The following is a 21,596-nucleotide window of genomic DNA, read 5'->3' on the forward strand; positions in this document are numbered from 1 at the left end:
ACACTGTGCAATTAGGTGCGTGATTCTTCCACGGATGCCTTGTCACATGGTTGGACACCGCAGTGACAAACACGACCCCCTGTGACAGACCCGACCAGCCTCCTACTCCGTTTTGGTTAAGTACACCAATCCCTCCAAACGAACTCACCAAACGATGCTTCTCATCGACTTCGTAGCGCAATTGTCGACCACAAGTGCTCATCTCAGCACGACCCTCACCGTCACGGACTTCGTACGATTCATCACCTTAGCGTCCGAAGTTCACCATAATGCTGGAATTGCGATGCGTCTCACACCCCATCGACCAACGGTGTTACCTTTCCTCACAAGCGCTCTCTCTCCCACCTTTCCCAACCACCTCATCATCGATCTCTGGACGTTAACTTTCCCTCTGTTACCCTGGACCCGCCTGGATCCAAAAGCTGCCATCCGCTTGTTGGGTCTCCAATTCAAGTTACCCAAACGTTTCTTACGCCCACCAGTATCTCAATGTGTTATCTGTCCAAATTCACCTAATTTACATGTCCACACCCGCCTAAATGGGTACCTTTACGACACGGATGGTCTGCACTCCGTTCAGACGGTCATCCTCGATTGCCCAGGTGGGTGAACCTCTCGAATTACTAATGTCCTTAATTTCCTCTAACCAATATCTAACTCGAATGCTACTATTCCAGGCTGTGGAGCATCATACCGCCCTAGCTATTACACGACCGCCAAAACGCGACACTATTATACCTTGGCCATGGGGCGTGATGTCGACATCCTGCACGTTCACTGTCACTACTACATCACTAACCGATTGGGCCACCTATTCCGTGTAATACAAATGCTGGCTCAGTATGTCAATATGTTCGTATGGAACCATAGCAATGTTTGTTTGCTGATGACCTCACCTCCCAAAGTGTCTCGCACTTCAACCTGACGAACTGGTACAACGAAATTTATATTGAAGACTTGGTTGATGTCCCAAATTTCGACGAGGTATATACGCCGGCCATGTCAGAGGCCGTTTGCCTAGACGCACTCAAACTACGAGATCTCCTCGCTCACGAAGATCACAGAGGCAAACAATTGCTCCTTCCGGCCACTGGAACCGATGACCTTCGGTTTGACGAGGCCATTGCCTCTCATCTCGACCGGCTTGATGTGGAAGGAACGTCCTTTAGAGATCATTATTGCAGCAGCTGCGTTCGGGTCAAATCAGGAGGTGTTGATCCTGACACCGGCGAGGAAAGATTTTATGGTACTGTACAGTTTTTTATATAGATTGGATTTGGCTAACATCGTGGCAAACCTTCCAGGCATTAGAGCAGTGGTCACTGATGGTCTGACCATCGGCCACTGGCGTTGCAGTGCAACGACAGATCAGCTCGAGGAGATAGCTAGAGATTCTGGACAACCACCGCCTGAAGGGCCATGCACCAATTGCTTGGACAATATAAACGATCGTTTTTGTCCAATTCACCAGTCACTTCTCGGAAGTCGATGTCACGTACAACCGTGCCAAAGAAACAATATGCCAGATTCAAAAACCTGTGACCAGACGGCCCACATAGAAGCGTGGGCCAAGTTCACCGAGCGCGTGAAATCCAATTTTTCCCTAACAGCCATCCTCAATCGACCTGGCTCTAATCTGCCGTCCGATCCCACGGTTCACCTGGATGCCGAAACGGGCGAATTTAACAATCTGGAAGGCTTGCGACAGGCTGACGAGGCCAACCGTTTCCACGAGCGCGGCCGTGATGGAGGCGAATCAAAATCACATGGCAAACTCGTAGTTTCGAGGTGCCGCACACACAATGACCAACTGGTTGTTGGCTGTTGTGGAATTGTTTTAGCCAGAACCACCTTCTATCACTCCGAATCAGTGAGTGCTGTTAAGGTGCGTCCCAAACATGATCTGATGTTGTATGGCTTTGATATTAACGTCCTTGTCCCTGCCTCAACCAGTGTTTTTTGGAAGATACTTTTCCTCAAGGTATGCCTGAAGTAGTCTTTTACGACAACGCATGTCGTCTAACCGAACACATCTACCACGGAAATGGTGATTCAAGACTATTTCAAGGTACTGTGATACCTGTGGATCCTTTCCACCATCGCTCTCATGCGGAGAGTGATGAATTTTGCAAGATGTTCACGGACCCAAAGCTCTTCCCTGATATACAAGAGGATGGAAGATGGGTTTTCAATGCCTCGGCGGCAGAACTCACGAATATCTGGTACGGTGGATTCGCGTCAATGTGTCGTAATATGCATTCACTCCGGTACAACTTTTTTTTGGAACAGATGGTCCACTTGAGGAATGTTTGGTTCACCAAAAAGTTGAACAAGCGCAAAGGAATGGAGTTCATGGGTAATGGATATATGTAGCTAGCTAAGCTCTGTATAGCCTTTGATCTCTCAACCTTGTAACTTGAATTATACTCGTGTCTTCTTACTTCTTACGTGAATGCTACCAAGATATGGTTTGTTTGTTTAAAATAAGTACCACATTACCTATGAAATAAATCAAGTCAGACAGACAAGCGATATGAAATGTATATGTGAAGTGCATCACAACTACCTCGAGAGGAGCAGTATGTATATGTTGTGTCATATGAAGTAACATATCATGCGCGAAAATTTTGATCTAATCAAATCTATAAACCAATAACGTGGAGATACAATTGCAATACTTGAAATGAATGGCAAGTAAATACAAGTACAACATTTAACTGTAAAAGTTGGACAAATTTCTTTCAACACGGTCAAGGTTTCGAGAGGAGGGAGGGACCAGCATTTAGGACCCAACGATGCCATATTCAAGGACCTAACGTTCGAAAGAAAGATAGTCAGCAAGAGGTGAACATCGCTTGTGATTTTCATACATACGCACTTGGACAATCAACTGATTAGATACCAAGTCTTTCGAATCGACGGTGCCCACGAACCACATCAATGTATTTATTTCGATATCTCCCATCTCGGATAAACCAGGAGAAAAATACCCAAAGCAATAAGTAATCGGAAAGTGCAATGCTTTTCTGTCCTGGATAAAGATAAAGATAAAAGCAGGCCATTGAGTTGATTAGGCCACCCCACCCAGATGCAACTAAACAACTTACTTCCGGATTGAAGATCTCATGTTCCGCTTGAACTGTAAGCTGCCATTCACCATCCTCATTGACATTGTCAAACGCGACCTTCTGTACCTTGCCGATAGAGCTGATCATTGCTTTACCTGCAAGTTCGACTGGTTCAGGAGGAATCGTCGCAACCAAACTCTGCGTGATGCTGCTGTGCTTAATAAAAGCAGCACCGTCGTCGAGATCTACCCCGACAGCACCATGGATGTGATACGTCTGATGACGGGTGAGCGCGTCATCAGCCATTACGTATCCGTATGCTGTGAGTGGGCTGAGGACGGGCTGGCCTTCTGGCCCTTTGAACACTATATGTGTTTCGGACTTGTGCCAGGCAACACCGCCAGGCGGCAAGCGCAGTAGAGTGGCCTGTAGAAGGGAAAATAAAGAAAGAGGTGGTACGAAAGTCAGGAAAGATACGATAAGACATTAACAAGGAGAGATAAGTCCTCATACATCGCTGGTTGTAGTTAGAATGGCCGACAGTGAGGCAGTCTGGCGTGGTCGAGGTGGCATGATGATTGATGGCAGCTGTGCTCTATCAATTTGTGAGAGTCAACGATTTAGGTGATTTATATCAATCCCCTAATTGCAGGTTGCGACTCGATGGATCAATAAACAGTGCCAGGGTTCAAGGGGTTCACGTGGTAGTGTAGACGACCACATCATCAGGTGAGTGTCAGGGTCGGGCGAAGGGTGTTGAGACGAGGCGCGGGAAAGTCCTGCGCTGGTGCCATGCCATGCTCACCTGTTGGTGAGGAAGGCAGCTGACGCAACACAAACTCGATGCTTCTAATTGGACCCTGCTTTTCATTTCACGCCCACACTTATGTATTAACAATCATTAATGAGTAATTACAGAAGAAAAAAAAAACAGTCTTATCCCTATCGTCTTTGTTCTTAGACATTCGCCACTGCTTGGAACTCCTTCTTGTAAAGAATCCGTGCTTGTCCGACGCTTGCACGGGGATTCTTCCTGTAATCTGCCAAGAATCGTTTGTACCCCACTCTTTCCACCCACTGCCGATTCCTATACACAGTTGAAGGTACCAAAACCCACTCGTGACCCCAAACGTCCTTCCATGCCTGCAGGGGAGGACGAGTTTCACACTCCTTGTACCACGCAAGAAGGGTTGACACAAGCACCTCTGGGCCAGGCCACTTTTTTTTCAAGGCTGGGTCGGACTTTGTAGTCGTAGTGGAAGTGGAGCCACCACCAGCTGATTCCTATTCGGAAGCAACAATCCATCAGTCACACGGTTTACTGACTTATGGCCAAATAGACATCGGATTTAAATACTCACGGGGTGATGACCTCTGTTCGCGTCGTGTCTTGGTGACACTTCGAAAGGGTCAAATATAGGTAGGTCTTCTGATTTTTCGCGTTTCACCATGTTTGGTTGGATCGTGGTTGGAAAGTTGCTACTCACCAGCTCAACTGAATTGTCTGAATGGTCGGTTTTGGGTGATATGTCACGGTTGGCGTCGGCACTGGCGGATGTCAGAATGGACTTCACCACAGTGATCTCGTCATCATCGGAATCGGGAGGCGCGCTGGCCCGTTTGGCAGGTGCACTAGCTGTCAGATAGGATTTAACCAAAATTATCTCCTCCCCGTCGGATTTGGGAGGAAGAGTGGCTTGTCCAGCTTTGGAGGTCGCAGGCTCAATCGGATCGTTTTGAATGAAGCCAGTACTGAGGTGCCTGGACTTGCTTTGCGGCAAACCAGGTGTACGAGGATCCACTTGTTGCGACCAAACTATGACCACTTTGTCGCTTGAGAGGAACCGGTGAGGAAAAGTGACCATAGTTTCATGCTGAACACAAAGAAGTGAAGCATGAAGACAAATTACAAATTATGAAATAAGAAGACTTGAGAGAACTTGAATACTTACCCAAGAGTCTAGCTTTTCGTCCCAGAAAAACAGGGCTCGGTTCCACGTAGGGCCCAGCGTCTGCGTGCAAGCTTGCATGAGCAGGCTGGATTCGTCAAGCCTAGCCTTCGGCCATTGCGCGAAATGCGCCGAAATGACCTTGCTTTCGTCCGCCTGCTTTTAACGCGTCAGTGCTATGGTCATTGATTTGGCCGTCACAGTGAAATCCCCCACCTTGAGCCACAGGTGGATTGTGACGACCTTGGTCTCATCGTATTTTTGAGCTATCTCCCGTTCAAAAGCTTCATATCGCTCACGCCGGTCGTTCTGGATGTTCGCAACGGTTTGAGGACCCAGAAGCCGTCCCAGCGTGTTAGCTGATTGGGCCCATTGGTGGATGCGGCCACCAGTGCGTGCGCGTCCTGTTTCGGGTGTCGCTTGAGTTGATGTACTGGCTTGAGTTGATGTACTTGCAGCCGTGCTAAGACTAATGCTACCTGAGGTCGATTGAGATGGGTGACGAGGTACTTGATGAGCCTTTGCCACATCCATCGGGTTTTTGATGTGGGCGGGGTGCGTTCGAGTGTGCTTGGAACACGCCCCCAAACCGTATTCAAGGCAACACTGTGTATACCACGCAAGTGATTGCATTAGTAATGAATACCGGTGCAAGATAACTATTGGGAATCAATCCTCACCGCTTGGCAGTACTGATAAGGGCAACCCTTATTCCCTGTCGCGCGATGAGTACGTGCGGTGGGCCCACGTGAAGGTCGCTGACAAGGATACTTGACCTTCACCCGATGTGGCCCTGCAAGCGAGTCAACTTGTGGCGTTTCCAACGTGGTGAGAGGAGGTTGTCGACCTAAGAATGGATGGTAAACATCATGAGGAATAGGGTTGGCCAGATTGTTGGTCCTGCTGGCGGTTTTGTTTCGATTGGTAGTAGATGGGTTGGCGAGGTTTGGGGGTTTAGGATCAAGTAAGACGCCAAATGGTGAAATGCGAGAACCCCAATCTTCTGGTGAAGAAACGATCGGTTGGGGAACCCCAGCGTTAATCAACGCCCGTTCGTGGTTCAGTTGATCACATCGCCAGGTGCGCCAGTTGTGTTGATTGTTTTTGGGCGGTGTGGGGCACTAAGTTTTGCAAAAGCACGTTCCATTAGTTAATTGTGCCACATGGACACTGCTGAAATGGTCCTGCTTTACTTACGTGGATGCGCCATGAGTCGGCCAGTGCAGAATGGTATCTGAGGGGTGTCGAGCACTCTGGACAGAGAATGCCAACCAGAGCGCCCTTAGCTGGCGCAGGGAGGAACCCTTCCTTGATGAATCAGTACCTTTCGTGAACAAGGGTGGCAATGACCATGATGCAAAATAAGTAACGTTCAAGATAGTTGGGTTATGAAGGCTTAGAAAGGGCGTGGACGAAGTGATCGATTCGATTTTGGGATGGTTTCTTGTGTTCGTGGTTGGATTTTTGTGATTGTGAAAAAACTTGTGATGAGTATATCGTACCATCGCCGTTTTTGGTCTGGATTGAAACATGTGGTTGCGATTGAAGAGATTTAAGACAACCATTTTGGGAATGGTCAAAGATGATGAAACAATATGAGTTGAAGAGGATTGGTGGATTGGGTGATTGGGTGTTCATGTGACAGGCTTCAACAGTAATCACGAAGGGAATCACAACATTCACGTAAGGTTTTGTACTTATACGTAGGGGTTGTTTTCCTTTATTACATGACATATGATATGCTACTGTGTATGCTAATACGCGGGGTGCTGTAATCTCGAATTCTCAGGAAAATCTCAGTCCCAAATTATCAGGATGAAAACCCGGATCCTCTGGGACTCCCTGTGACAGGGAGGTTCTTTTCCTCAGTAATAAGATGTTTTGAAGCTTTTGAAATCCAAAACTGATGTATGTAAGTACTTAAGAAATTGAATAAGGATTAAGGATTTTAGGCAGTGCAGTGAAACAGAGTGAAAGACTTGAATTGATGAATGAACTGAGAGAAAGTTGAATTGAAAATCTATTGAATACAAGTTTTCCAGAGAGAAGTTGACGATCGGGTATTTTTTTTTTTCTTTAATTGAAGGTTGATGATGAAAAAAGAAGAAAGGCACGATTCACAGATATGTACACACTATGAGATCACGAAATTGATTTACAAATCGTCCCGATGGATGAGAAGAAGAAGAATTTGATAACTGACTGACATGATTTGAAAGTTTCTTTAGATTTCTCATTCTTTTCAAGAACCCATTTCAAATCTCAAGTTTATAGTTCTTATTATATATCAAAACAAACACACACGCACACAGATTATTATAACACCCACACACACACGAGAATTATTAACGAAACCACATTGAACAGAAGATGATGAACATTAAAGGAAAGAAGAAGATTTTAAAGAAAGAAAAGAACATGAAAGAAGATTTATCAGGATGTTCTTCAGTTAGATTAAGAGGTCAACCAATTTCATTACCACTTAGTAATCCGAATCAAGCATCATGCTCTTATAATCCGGCATTGAAGACAGCAAGAAACTCATCAAGTTCGATCAGAGCAGAACAAGAAGCAGAAGCAGAAGAAAGAAAGAGATCGATGAGTAGTGAATCGAGTCATTCATCAATTTATTCGAATCATGAAATCGATTCATCAAGTAATCATACTGATGATCATCATCATCATCATCAGTTAAGTTTAATAAGTTTATCAAATCATCAAACTATTGCTGCTTTTAAACCATCTACATTAAGACAAACTACATTAACACAAACTACATCATCATCATCATCATCATCATCTTCATCAAGAAAGGAAACTAAATCGAAATCGAAATCGAAATCGAAATCGAATGCAATCAAGAATGAGACAAAGTGTAAATTAAGTGAAAGTAAGAGTGATGATTTAGAAGTTTATATTCAAAAAGTATTAGATCGAATCAGAATCAAATCAACTACAAATCATCAATCTTCAAGTCAAACTGATGACCACCATCATCATCAAATCAGATTGAAATCCAAAAACAAATTGAAAAAAATCAATCACAATTCAAATCGATCATCTATGATTTATCAAACCACTACTACTCAAGAACCAATGAACTTATCAAATCAACTTACTAATTCATTAAATCTTAACTTGACTTCTTCTTCTTCTCATTCTCATTCTAATCAGCAGCATCCAAATGACTCTAATCATACGTAAGTTTCATTCAATCCAATCAATCATCAAAATCACTGACCATCACTCTTCACAGATCATCAACCAATCCAACCTTTCATCAATCACCCACTAATACAAACTCATCTTCACCATCAAGTCCAACGACTTCAAACTCATTCAGTCTATCATCAATCTCAAAACCAGATCCACATTTACTCTTACCAAACCATCCATCTCATCAAATCTCACCTTCTGCTTCGGATCATGAATTAGCTTCACTCTATGCTAAATATCAATCTTCTTCTCATACTACTACCAACACTCATTCGATCAGTAGTAGTCCTCTTTCTAGTAGTGCTCATCTGAATTCAATCAAACCTATGGATTTGTATCAGTTTGATAAAACTTCAAATCCATCATCAACTAATCATCAGGATCATAATCAATCATCATCTATGGATGAGACTGAAGATCCAAATCAAACACTTCGATTCGATTCAGAATCATTCGAATCTTCAATCTCACTTCAAAATCAATCTCAAGTCTTGGATGAACTTAATCTGATGTTAGGAGAAGCTATCAATTCAGCTCATTCAGATTTCAATCATCTTCAACTCACCACTACTTCACCTCTCATTCATCAATCTGCTGCTCATAGCAACGAACCAGAGATGCCAGTCTCAACTTCTTACTCTTCACTTCTTTCGAGTGTCAAACGGAAGATTAATGCTAACAAATTGGAACGGCAACCGGATAGAAGAAGATCTCATTCTCCTCAAAAGATTTCACTTCAAGAAGCTTTATCATCTTTTGATCAGTCAAAGGCGGATTTGACGATTGCTAGTAGTACTTCGAGTCTTTCAGCATACAGTCAAGAGAAGCGAGGTATGGATGATGAAGAGGAAGCAGAACAAGAAAAGGTTGAGAAATGTAAGTGATCATTCATCTTCAATCTTATATTTTTATTCATCAGGTTGACTGTCTTTTTTTTTCTAGCTGATCGTCTCACACCTTTACCAATCACTAAAGCTCTTTCGAATGATGAATCTGAATCAAGTTCAATTCAACTCGATCAAATCACTTCATCATCATGCTCTACCTCCGTTGGTCATGATTCGAATCAACCCAATCAACAGTCACCTAGTCCGAGACTCAAAAAAAGTTCACCAACCAAACTTCCATCCAAGATTCCTTCATCTCCTCCAAGCCTTCAAGCACAATCCCCTAGTACACCTATACCTATTAATTCTTACCCACAACTCATCAGTACCATCTCACGTCCAGCGGACACAACACCTACTAAATCATCTCTTCCTGTCTCTCTTCCTATCACACGGCATCATCCAGTTTCACCTATGAATCTTCACCATAAGCAATCCTCACCTAATCTTGGACAAGCTCCTCGTAAATCACTGGTCATCAGTCGATCTTCATCTGAATTAAGTCAATTAAATCAATGGCAATGGTTAGAATCACATCCAACATCTGAACTTCGTGGTATACCAGCTACACATCCTACCACTTTATCTACTATTGAAACAGGACCGATCCGACAAGAATCGATGAGTAGGATCGAACGTAGGTTGAAATCACTTGATGATCACTATAGATCCCAATCACCGAAAGAAAGATCAAGTGAGATTCGAATGAAATTGAATTTGTTAAACAAACGACAAGAATGGACGAATGAATGTATCAAAAGTCTTTCGAAGAATCCGACTTCTAAAACCAAATCGATCAATCAGCTGTGTAAAGCACCTCATCTTATGAATATCAAAGCGATCCATCATAAAGAAATCAAAAAGATTAAATCGACCGTTGAAAGGTGTAGGATCTATGCTCAGAGTATTAATGAGATTAATTCGGTGCCGATCGGATTGGATTTATGGATTTGGTATAAGACTAATGGAGTTGATCAACAAGAATCAATTAAGATGTTGGAATCCAATTTTAATTCGAATCGATATCCAACTCATCTTCAACAAAGCCATGGACCGGTTCGTAGTAGTTTAGAAAAACTTGATCCGGTTCGACATTCTTCAACCAGAGTATTAGAAGAAGAAGTCGGAGCAAGATCGTCGATCAACAAATTAAATTATTTACCTACACCGAATTCTCAACCGATTTCACCGATTCCTAATCATTTACAACATTTCCAATTACCATCTCATCATCAAGTTTTACCACATTCTAGAGACGTTTCAAGTGGATCGAGTAGTGTGGTTTCGTTTCCTGTTAGATCAGATGCAGTTAAAGCAATCGAGATTACCGAAAAGAAAGGAACCCCTCAGTTAATGGAAGTGATCAGTAATAATACTAGTAGTAGTAAGAGTAGTGGAGGGATTAATCCTTTGATCCAAGTTGATAATTTACCGTTTCCTGGTCTTTATCAACATGGAATCCTTCCAAATCCAGTTGGACTCGAACAGAATGGAGGTTCATTCAAATCTAATCATCCTACAACTATTTTACAAACATCTCAAAACAAGCTATCTAATTCGATCAAACCTTTTTCTCAACCTTCTTCGCAGCAAAGAATCGGATTTTTAAGTCAGTTGACTAGACGTAATAGTCATAAGAAATCTAATGGATCTACATCACTTGGAACTTCTTTGGTTCAGAACAGTTCATCATCAGGGGGTTCAGGGGGGAGTAGGATCGGAAAGATTTCTTCACCAATCTCGATCACTCATACATCTACTGGATCAGCTATGGTAGGAAGAACTAGGATGGGGTTTGGAGGAGTAGGAGTAGGAAGTGTTAAGGGTCCTAGACCTTTGAGAAAACTTTCGAGTGTCGGATCTACGGTTTCGGATCTTGGAATTCGTGATGATCAAAAAGGGGAGAAGAACGGGATGGACAGGAAATCGATTGAGGTTGGAAGTTTGGGTGAGAAGTCGAGAAGGGATGGGCATGAGGAGAGGGATTTAGTAGAGATGGAAATCAAATTGAAAAGGATTATGAACGTTTTGCCTTTGGCTTGTAAAGATGAATTGAGGGAAATCCTTGGGAAAGAGAATGGGGATGAGATTGGTACGATTGTGAGTGGTTTTTTTTGGTTTTTTTGAGTTTTTTTTTGCTTGGGGTTTTTCTGCTTGGAGGGTTTTTCTTTTTGGAGGTTTTTTCTTTTTGGAGGTTTTTTCTCTTTGGAGGTTTTTTCTTTTTGGAGTTATCTTTTTGAGAAAAGAATGAAAGGGTTTTGGGATTGATTTTTTTTTGGTTTTTTTGGGGGGTTTTTAGGGAACTTATTTGAAAGTTGAAGAGGAAAGGAGGGGGAGGGGTAGGGGTAGGGTTGGAGGTGGGGGTGGAAGGAGGAGGGGATGAGTGGAGGAGGAGATGAGGGGATGAGGGGATGATGGTTTATTTTGAGGATATGGATTATTGAGGATATGGATTGAGGATTTGGATTTGAATTATGGATGATGATGATAATAATGACTTTTTAATATTTGATAATTTTCAACAAGATCTTTTTTCCTGCTTTGATTCTTTTTCTTTTCTTTCCTTTTTTGAATGATTTTTTGAATGATTTTCTTTTCTTTTTTTATTGAATGATTTTTCTTTTCTATGAATGTTTTTTTGAATGTTTTTTTTTGTTTGAATGTTTTTCTTTATTAAATGTTTTTTTTTGTTTGAATGTTTTTTTTTTGTTTGAATGTCTTTTCTTTTTATTTTCTTGAATGTTTGTTTAATTATTTTCATTATTCTAATCAAAAGACTTAGCAAAAAAAAGAACCAACTAATAAACCAACTAATAATCTAATGATTTTTCTGCTTCTTTGATGAATGAGAGTCAAGGAGAGGAAAGGAAAGGTACATTTGGTGTTTTTTTGTTAATGTTGAATCTTCATTGTAAAAGATTGGTTAAAAGGTGTGTATTTACATAATGTTCTCTTTCAAAAAGATTTTAAAAGGTTTATAAATAGTCAAATCAAGAGAATGAGTAGTTTGGATTCAAAGTTGGAGGGCATTGAGTGATGAGTGTATGTATTCATGAAGAGGGTTTGGAACAAGAGATTAGTTTTGAACTTTTGAAGGGTTTGGATATAATTTGTGTAAAAGTTTAAGTGGTGATGAGTGATAATGACTAGGTTTGAATTGAGGGAAGGTCTATGGACAATACAATTGTTTATGAAGATGTAGAGTGATCATTCAAATTGAGATTGAAGGATTGGATGCTATGGAGAGATATGTACATAATAAGAATGCTGTGTAAAGAATTCTTCTGAATGAAACTTTAAAGTGATCAAGTATTTATGAGTGGGTGTTTGGTATGGTATGGATAGGGTGGAAATTGAGTAGTAGAATGTGTTGTTGAGTTTAATGTAGTTTTGAGGAATGTAGTTTAGATAGGATTGGATTGAGATGATGAAGTGAAGTGAAGTGGTCAAGAAACCATCAATCGATTCAAGTCAACACCACCACCACCAGCTCAGCAAAAAGATCTTCATCATTTCTAATCAACTTCAACTTCAATCAATCCATTTCGATCCATCAATCCATTCTAATCAACCAAACCATTCAAATCATTCGAATCTATCAAATCTATCAAATGGTCTAAATGTCGATATCATTGCCTCAAATGATCATCAATCTAATCATATCATTGATTTAAAAATGGAAAAGAATCGAAAACGTTCAGCAGAAGCTCCGGCTTCTTCTAATCTATCTACTCCTTGTTCAGTTTACTATTTCATTTCATTTGATTTGATTTGATTCATGGATTCGTAATACTAACTTACTATCTCTTCAATCTTTTCGATCATAGCTTCTTCACGATCCGATCCTAGACCAAAACGCGCTACTAGTGAGCCATTACAACAACGCAATAAGCGTGAGCGATCACACTTATGAACTCTACATCATCATCCATATACACACATAGATCTTGGGTCGCGTGATGTACTGAGCAGTAAGAGTGGTGGAGTGTGACATCCAGAGGGATTTGGGTGGTTGGATTCGAATGGAATACTGATCGAGAACTCTTTTCTCTCTCTGTCTCTCTTTTGTTTGATTGATTAAATAAAAACACACCCTTCATGTTTCGATCACTCAATTGATGATCATCAACCTGTTCCTAGTCTCACCTTCCCCAACGGTTTTGGTAACTTCTAATAACTTCAGTCCTACTACCACTACTACCAATACTACCAATACTACCAACTTCACACCTTCATCTCTCGATTCTCATCCTTCTATCATGTTGGGATCTTTATCGTGAGTTGAAGCTTGGATAATCATCGAGGTCTCTGCACAACTTACTAATCAAATTCTCTTGTTCTTTCTTAAACTTTAAAAAACCATTCATCTTTCATTCACGTTATCGATCTTCAAATCTACGCTTCATCAACTCGACTTGATTCCTTCGATCAAAATCATCACTTGATCTCAATCTTTGTCTTCTTCACCTTGTTCGATTTCTCTTCATTATCCTCAACATCCATGATTGACACTTGCTTACCTTTCTCTCGAGTGGGTTCACCACCACACCTTTTCTTCTTTCTGGTCATCTTTGACTATCTCTCTTCCTTCATCTCATCACAGCTTAGAAATCTTGGTCTACGTGGCTAGTTTGGTGGGCGAACGAGAACTGATCCGATTAGCATGTTGCTCACGTCCACTTCGTTTGGCACTTTTGGCCTTACCCTTTCTATGGTCACAAAGATTAACCATCGAGATCTCGAATCCAAGCACAGTTGAACAGGTTCAAACTCTCTTTTTCGAACGAGCTGATCCTCGTCGATATCAAGCTCTCTCACCACCTATCTCGACTCATGGTCCTATCGGACGATGGATCGTTCATTCTCAAGCTACAAGAGATCGACCACTTCGACGATTATCGCTTAGATTAGCACCACCTCTCTTATCACTCAATGAAAGAGGAAATCGTTATGTGATCATACCCGATCAACCTTATTGGAACACCAACTTACTGGTTCATAATCTTCGAGCCATCAGAAGCTTGTTAAACTTAAACTTTGGATTGATGTATGTGGGATTGATGGAATTGGATATCAGATTAGATGGTCAATTTGATCAAACCCTTCAGATTGCTCATGAACTTTGGACGTTTATTCAAACTCCTTGGGCACGTACTGTGGTAGACTTTAAGGTCAGTTGATCTCTCTTCTTGAACTTTGATTGTTCTTTTTTTACTTGGATATCCGAGCTCTTTGAACCTATCTGGGAGATTTAGTACAAGTTATTACTACTTGATTCTTAAGAAGCGTACCTACGCGTTTCTGTTTTCATTCTCTTCTTCTTCTTCATGAACGTCTCTTTTTCAATCTGGGATGAGTTACAGTGGTAGGTATAGGATGACTTGTGGAGGGGATGAGATTCGAAGCGTGACCTCTTGAATGAGTTTCAACATTCACCTTCATCCAAATCACTGATATATAGATTGCCTTTTCCCCCATGACCAACAACAGTTTCTCGTCTCGTATCCTTACGCTCGAATTCCACCTAGGACACTTTTTGGATTAATGACTTGGATGCCAGATTTAAAAAGTGTTGAAATAGAAGTGGTACCAGGAGTGAGTGGGATTCATCGAAAACCGACTTCAAGAGATCCTAAGTTTGCATTAGGTGGAGGGAATGAGATACCAGAACAGGATCCTAATGGAGAACCTATGATAAGTAAATTAGAAAGGATCAGTTTGGTTGGAATGGAATTAGGTCAACTTGTTTTACCGGATCAATTTCCAGTGTTACGTTCTTTGTTACTTAAGAATGTAGGTTGGGGACGGATGTTGTTTAGTCTTTTGAGGAAATCACCGAATTTGGTTTCATTGATTTTATATTCTGTTGAATTTGAACATGAATCTGATGATGAAGTACCATTAGATTTATCATTTTGGGTAAGTGATTTGAATATTTATCCATTTCTTTTTTGGAAGATCAACTAGTTTAAAAACTAATATAGGATTTTTTCTTTTACAAATTTTAAAAGGAGAATCTAGATGAAGAGATGAGTGAATTAGGATCAGATGAATCAGCACTTGGACAATTAAGACCACCACCGATTCAATTAAATTCATTAAAGAATTTAGAATTAGCCGGTATCACCACACCAGTGATATGGTCCTTGATTGGAGATTTAATACCGAATCCGATTATAAAGATGCCTAATTTAAAACGATTGATGATGGAAAGTATGGAATTAGATGAAGAAGAACAAGCTTTGATTGAACTCACCACTTTGGCACCTTTGATTAAAGAGATGGTTGTTAGGAATTGTACGTTGAGAGAAGAAGCTGATTTGTATCATTGTATTAGATGTTTACCTTATCTTGAGATGGTAAGTTTTGATTTTTTTTTCCTCGTCCGTCTTGAGTGAGATGATGAGAAACTGATGTTTGGTTTGGATGTTTGATTGCTTTGGAATGAGTTTAGTTAGATTTAAGACAAACTGAAAATATTACATCTCAATTAATCAATGCATTAGCATTATCAGTACCCAATATATCATATTTAGATGTAAGAGGATGTGGATGGGTTCAAATCGGATCAGTAGCCAGATTAGCCGAAACAATAAGAGATTCGTCAGATGGATTGAAACGATTAGAATTGATTGGAGTAGATTTACCTGGGTATGATGATTGGGAAGGATGGGAAGCATGGAAATGGTTGGAGTTTACACATGTTTTGATTGATGTAGAAGAATGGAAAGAGAGAAGAAGGTATCGAAAAGATAAAGGAAAGGAAGTCTTGGGAGGACCAACAGGAGGAGCAGGAGGAAGAATAGAAGAAGAAAAGGAAATGAATGGGAGTAGTAGTAGGGGAGAAAGAGAACGGGTTGGGTTGAGAGTTGATAGAGATCGAGATAGGGATCGGAATAGGGAAAGGGAAAGGGAGAGGGAAAGGGATGAATTGGAGTTGGATTTAGAGGATGATGATGATTTGGAAAGTGATATGGAAGAACTTATGGATGATGAGGATGGCTTTCAAGATGAAGGGATGACTGAACGGATAGAGATTAGTGATAGTAGTGGAGGAGGAGGTGGTGGTGGTGATGGAGTAGTAGTCGTTGATGAAGTTGGGGTTCCTGTTGTTACTGCTGCTGCTGTGGGTGGTGGTGGTGTGGGTGTGGGTGATGCTGGTGGGGAAGAAATGGAAAGAGCTCATCCTAGAGTTGTCTTGAGGAATTTGTCTAGATCTTGATGAATTATAAAACTTTTTTTTTGAAGATATTTAAGATTTTTTTCTTTTTTTGTGATTAGGCTTTGTGTTAGTGCTTAGAGAGAGAGAGAAAGAGAAAAAAAAAATCAAATGATGATGAAAATGAGTAGTTTATATAAAGATATATATCTATATAATCTTTTTTGTTGAATCTTTTGTTTTATATCTTGTGATTTTTTTTATGTTAGAAGAGGTTTAAGGGGTTTTTTGATTTTTTTTTTCTGGAGAGGGTGGGGTTGGAAGGAAGTTTTGATGGGGAATGTTCAATGCAAGAGGATTGGATTGAAGAGAGGGGTTTGAGGTTTTTGAAAGATTGTATACTAAAGAAAAGTAATGAGAATTTAGGAAAACTAATGAGAACTTGGGAAGATATTAGAGAACTTAGGAAGAGTAATGAGAAATTTGGAAAAAAAAAAAAGAGAAAATAATGGCTCTCAAAGTAGACACCTGGTTTTGCAAAAAAAAAACATGGTTGACCTAGTTAACTTTTTGGTTGTGAGATGGTAAGAAATGGTAAGTTGATATACACAGAGTTATTGATAAAAAGTAACTGGGTCAACTGAGTTTTTCTTGGAACTGGGTCTACTTTGAGAGCCACTAATGAACAAACTTAACCAAATTCATGAGGAATTGAGAAAAGTAATGAGAAATTAAGAAAAGTAGTAAAAAATTAAGAAAATCAATGAGAAAATAAGGGAATGAAAGAGAATATAATGGCTCTCAAAGTAGACATCTGGTTTTACAAGAGAACATGGTTGATCCAGTTAACATTTTGGCTGTGAGATGGTAAGAAATGGTAAGTTGGTATACACAAAGTTATTGATCAAAAAGTAACTGGGTCAAACTGGGTTCTTGTTGAAACTGGATCTGCTTTAAAAAGCCACTAATTAAGAATATCAACCCAATTTGTGAGAAATTGAGAAAAGTAATGAGAAATTAAGAAAAGTAATGAGAAATTAAGAAAATGATAAGAAATTAAGAAAATAAATGAGAAAATAATGGGTCTCAAAGTAGACACCTGGTTTGAAAAAAAACATGGTTGAACCAGTTAACATTTCGGTTGTGAGATGGTAAGAAATGTTAAGTTGGTATACACAAAGTTATTGATCAAAAAGTAACTGGGTCAAACTGGGTTCTTGTTGAAACTGGATCTGCTTTGAGAGCCACTAATTAACAAAATTGACCAAATTTGTGAGAAATCAAGAAAGCAAATGAGAAGATAATGGGTCTCACAGTAGACACCTGGTTTTACAAAAAAAACATGGTTGAACCAGTTAACTTTTTGGTTGTGAGATGTTAAGAAATGTTAACGTGATATACACAAAGTTATTGATAAAAAGCTGGGTCAACTGGATTTTTCTTGGACCTGGATCTACTTTGAGAGCCGCTATTCATTTACAACTTGAATCAACATGCTCATCAAGAGTCATCATCATCATCTCATTGAGTGATACATAAAAGTGAGCAAGATTTCAAGAGTTCTCTAAAGAATGTTTACTGAAGGATTATTACAATTTGGGCCCCTTACGACACAATCTAGTTTTGTAACTGTTTTGATCTCTTACAACTCCTTCAAATAAATTATAAAATGAATTCTATAATGCTGTATACTAAATTTTCAAATCGAAAAAATGATCAATTATTCCAATAAATCCTTGTCAGCCCAATGATATGCATTCTGATATTCAAATTCCGAATTTGAACAATTAGAAAAAATCTCAATGAATTCGAGGGTTGAGATGCATTGATATGTGATTGGAATTTGAACAAGCCAAAAAAAAATGAATTCATCTTGATGAGTTCCAACAGTATCTTTGAAAGCATTGACTGCAAAGACCTTCCCTTGGAATTTTCTGTCGTTCTCGAGACCTATCAACCACAGCGCAGGCGAGACATGCGGACCAAAGTGGATCACGAAATACTCGGTTTTTGATATTGTCGGCGCTAGGGAATCCTCGATAAGCGACTTCTGAAGCTGCACCAACAAAAGCTTCGACTTGTCTACGTGGATACTAAGAATGGAATTCTCTCAGATTTCAGATCTACTAGATTTTTATGAAAGAGATTGGTTATCTTACCTGGATTTGATCTACTGATGTGTTTGTGATACCAGCTGATCCATCTAGAGGGGCTGAATTAGGTAGCCATACGATCAACGGGGCGGCCGTCTCGTCACAACCGAAAAAAATCGGATGCGATCTTATCTTCTCGTACTCCACTTCCGAACTTGGTACGCGAGGAAAATTGTAGGCACCTGACATAAGCTGAGCTCTGGCGAATGTGGCTTGTAGCGAATTCCCGGTGGCATAATTTGATCCTGCTGCTGCATCCTATATGATATGCCAAAATACTTGCATTAGAAGCTGAACATGTAAGGGTAGATAGCAAGGCGTGGTAGTAAGTATTGAGGGGGTACTGACCTTAGTTAAGCTGATTGAGTCGATACCAATGATAATGTCTACTTTTCGGGCTGGGATCAGCAGTGGGAGATAGGGTGTCACAGCTGTAAAGAGCATTTTATGTAAATCAGACTAGTGAGATGATCTGAGGGTAGGATATCAATCTTACCACCATCGTAACCTCCGTCAAGGAGCCGAAGATCGGTGGATTCTCTGTCCAGATAAGTATTGGTCCCAACCTGATAGAAAGGATTGGGGACTGAGGCTGTGTCGAGAGATATACCAGGTTGAGAGCTTGCAAAAGTGTTGTTAATGGAGGTGATGATATTGTGTACTGAACTCTGGTTAAAGAAGTAAGCTGTACTGATGTTGAGTTTTGGAAATATATTACTGGAGATAGCAGCAAGATAACTAGCTTGATCAAAACCTTGAGCGCACTTCTGAGATGTTAACTTTCCACTTTTTAAGCGAGTACCTAGATATTCTGTTGGTATAAAGCTAGCCAAGTTTGCATCCCAACTTCCTGACTCTATTGGTGTGAATTCGTATGCGGTGTTCGTCAATGGGACGAAAGCCCCAGGTTGCAGTTTTTTGTCTTGGCCAGGTGAGATCGGGAGAGCCGTGATGATAGGGAAAGGTTGTTCAAAACGTTGAAAGCTGGAGCTGAGCGTAGAAAAGAAGGATATGCAAGTAAGCCACCATATCAAGATTCCGCTCTTCGTATTTGAGCAAAATTCCTTACACTTTTCTGATACTCGAGAAAGTGACATCTACACCGTGTGGTAGAGATTGATCAAAGAAGTTATGTTCCGTGGTTCCATTGATGATACGATAACGAAGCAGTAATGACCAAAAGTCTACCATGGTGACATGAAATCCAGCCTTGGACTTTTGGGCCATTTTTGCCATGATATCGGCCAAATAATTTGCATTCTTCTCTGCAATTCCTTTTCCATCATCAACTGTTTGATTATCGGCAGGCTGATAGAAAAAGTTGACATCAATTTTCGAACAAAGAACTCATGATCATCAAACTCAACTCACACTGAACAAATCATATTGAACCAAAAAACTTCCAAAGTGGTTTTCTTTGTTTAGATTCTGTTTTGGATTCTTTGAAAGGGCTGTATCATATAATGATGGATAATTAGCCTGAGAGAGAGCAGTGACCACCCAAGCACCACCACTGAGACCGACTATATAATCGCTGGCTTGTAAAAGTCCACCCGTACCAACATCAGATGAAGTTTTGTTTCTTGCGTCGAATGCATTCAAAACACCGCTCGAATACAATGCCGCGCGGAATCCTCCACCAGAAGCTGCCAATGCAGTACGAGGTAGGATGTTGAGATTCTTTGATGTGAGTATAGTATCGAGATAGGCAGGTATTACATTATTACTGGATACAGTATGGTTCCAATCACCTAGTTTTCGGCGGGTATTCGCATCAACTGCCGGTGCAGCTTTCAAAGATTGTTTTACATTGCGCAGATAAGTCCTGTAGGCTGGACCCGCTACTTGTTGACGACGGCGCTGGAGGTAATCAACTTCAGATGGATTCAATTTCTGAGAGCCTTTTGTACCGGCATTTCTAAGTGTGAAATTGCCTGGACATTGAATGTGAGCGATGGTGGCCGCATGGTTGGGAAAGGATAAAGTATAGACAAAGAAGAATAAATAATTGAGGGCGAGAAAAGTTGAACAGTTGGAAGATTTAAACATTTTGACAGCCAGCTATGAGAAGAAAGAAAGAATGAGGAGACCGGATGGTTGTAGGATAAGTGTCGTGGTGAGTAAATGCACAAGGAATCAAATCAGTTCATTTGAGTGAATAACATAACATCGTAAGAAAAAAATTGATGAGAGGAGAATTGAAGTTGAACTCTGTAAGAGATCAAACTTGGTGATAGAGTGAAGACCGAGAACTGCACGGAAGCCTGCTTCATTGAATGAATGCTCACTCATTCAAATTCTTTCGATTTCGATATATTCCATCATCGATACTTCAAAAAGGGGGGTTCCAGGGCCTATACCCTAACTACATTCTTCACTTGAGCAAATCAAATCGTTTTTTACATTTAGGTTGATCATGACGATGTTGTGATGCATAAGTCACCAACCCCCCCTTCATTCAACGAGCCAGGCTGATTGAAGATTTTTGCAAAGTATGTGAAATTGCGGGGCCGGGTCATACCCCTACAGGAAAGTACACTTGGACAATGTGGCACGTGATCGTCCCACGGGATTCGTGTATTTTCATGCTGATCGTCTTATTACACATGAATCTGATTCCGCATCTTCAGGCCATACCCACCAGTTCTTTTGGAAGTGTACGTCGACCACGACGTCCCTTCCAAGATTTAATGACTGCCAGTGGTAGCTCTGTGGTCATATGTTTTCCGCCAGAATCGAGTGAAATTCCAAAACTAGGATCAATCTGCACTTAACCAAGGCCCCTTCATCGAGCGAGCAATCCTCACCCCAGGAGAGGGTCCCACGGCGCGCGTGGTGGGGCTTGTGTTAATCTAGGGATCAATCCGGGTGTGAGAAAAAAAAACCTTGCTCAAGTTTTCTACCTTGTGGGTCAACCCAAGGTGTACGAGGAGGTCTCACCAGATGAAGATGACATCGCGCTCTCATGCAAGACCTTAACTTAACTGGATCCCACAGTCAGACATATGTTCTTGCAAAATCAGGGTTCGTGGTGTACTGTTGGTGACGGTGAGCAGTGAGACATTGTGCTGGATGGCCCGCTTTATCAATGTCTCACTTGAAGGTTCACATCAATTGTATCACTGACTGTAATGCAACCAGGCGTCATCCAGGGTGGCAATGTG

The 21,596-nt window shown here is 40.8% G+C and overlaps 6 protein-coding genes across 6 annotated transcripts; 3 read left to right on the top strand and 3 right to left on the bottom strand.

Moving 5' to 3' along the window:
* Positions 1 to 154: 154 nt before the first annotated feature.
* Positions 155 to 1,269, top strand: MELLADRAFT_91438 (uncharacterized protein; the record flags this gene model as incomplete). Its single annotated transcript, XM_007414265.1, has 3 exons — positions 155 to 602; positions 678 to 840; positions 906 to 1,269. 3 exons carry the CDS (start codon positions 155 to 157, stop codon positions 1,267 to 1,269), a joined length of 975 nt encoding a protein of 324 aa, XP_007414327.1.
* A 1,513-nt stretch (positions 1,270 to 2,782) lies between these two features.
* Positions 2,783 to 3,641, bottom strand: MELLADRAFT_110218 (uncharacterized protein; the record flags this gene model as incomplete). The annotated part of the gene is made up of 4 exons (XM_007414321.1): positions 2,783 to 2,812; positions 2,879 to 3,031; positions 3,108 to 3,494; positions 3,582 to 3,641. The coding sequence occupies 4 exons, from the start codon at positions 3,639 to 3,641 to the stop codon at positions 2,783 to 2,785; spliced, it is 630 nt and encodes a 209-aa protein (XP_007414383.1).
* A 384-nt stretch (positions 3,642 to 4,025) lies between these two features.
* MELLADRAFT_66403 (uncharacterized protein) lies at positions 4,026 to 6,582 on the bottom strand (the record flags this gene model as incomplete). Its single annotated transcript, XM_007414320.1, has 7 exons — positions 4,026 to 4,352; positions 4,430 to 4,942; positions 5,021 to 5,173; positions 5,234 to 5,623; positions 5,698 to 6,138; positions 6,215 to 6,325; positions 6,520 to 6,582. 7 exons carry the CDS (start codon positions 6,580 to 6,582, stop codon positions 4,026 to 4,028), a joined length of 1,998 nt encoding a protein of 665 aa, XP_007414382.1.
* Positions 6,583 to 8,080: 1,498 nt separating this feature from the next.
* Positions 8,081 to 11,901, top strand: MELLADRAFT_78810 (uncharacterized protein; the record flags this gene model as incomplete). The annotated part of the gene is given in 5 exon segments (XM_007414266.1): positions 8,081 to 8,217; positions 8,361 to 9,109; positions 9,176 to 11,220; positions 11,420 to 11,817; positions 11,837 to 11,901. The coding sequence occupies 4 exon segments, from the start codon at positions 8,081 to 8,083 to the stop codon at positions 11,501 to 11,503; spliced, it is 3,015 nt and encodes a 1,004-aa protein (XP_007414328.1).
* Positions 11,902 to 12,796: 895 nt separating this feature from the next.
* On the top strand, positions 12,797 to 16,342 carry MELLADRAFT_110221 (uncharacterized protein; the record flags this gene model as incomplete). The annotated part of the gene is made up of 7 exons (XM_007414267.1): positions 12,797 to 12,857; positions 12,948 to 13,013; positions 13,261 to 13,396; positions 13,724 to 14,291; positions 14,611 to 15,039; positions 15,132 to 15,479; positions 15,575 to 16,342. 7 exons carry the CDS (start codon positions 12,797 to 12,799, stop codon positions 16,340 to 16,342), a joined length of 2,376 nt encoding a protein of 791 aa, XP_007414329.1.
* A 1,805-nt stretch (positions 16,343 to 18,147) lies between these two features.
* MELLADRAFT_110222 (uncharacterized protein) lies at positions 18,148 to 20,481 on the bottom strand (the record flags this gene model as incomplete). The annotated part of the gene is made up of 6 exons (XM_007414319.1): positions 18,148 to 18,372; positions 18,439 to 18,690; positions 18,781 to 18,863; positions 18,929 to 19,422; positions 19,502 to 19,740; positions 19,804 to 20,481. 6 exons carry the CDS (start codon positions 20,479 to 20,481, stop codon positions 18,148 to 18,150), a joined length of 1,971 nt encoding a protein of 656 aa, XP_007414381.1.
* Positions 20,482 to 21,596: the final 1,115 nt, after the last annotated feature.

This window comes from Melampsora larici-populina (genome assembly GCF_000204055.1).
Source record: "Melampsora larici-populina 98AG31 unplaced genomic scaffold MELLAscaffold_42, whole genome shotgun sequence".
In the NCBI taxonomy this organism is placed as follows: Eukaryota; Fungi; Basidiomycota; class Pucciniomycetes; order Pucciniales; family Melampsoraceae; genus Melampsora; species Melampsora laricis-populina.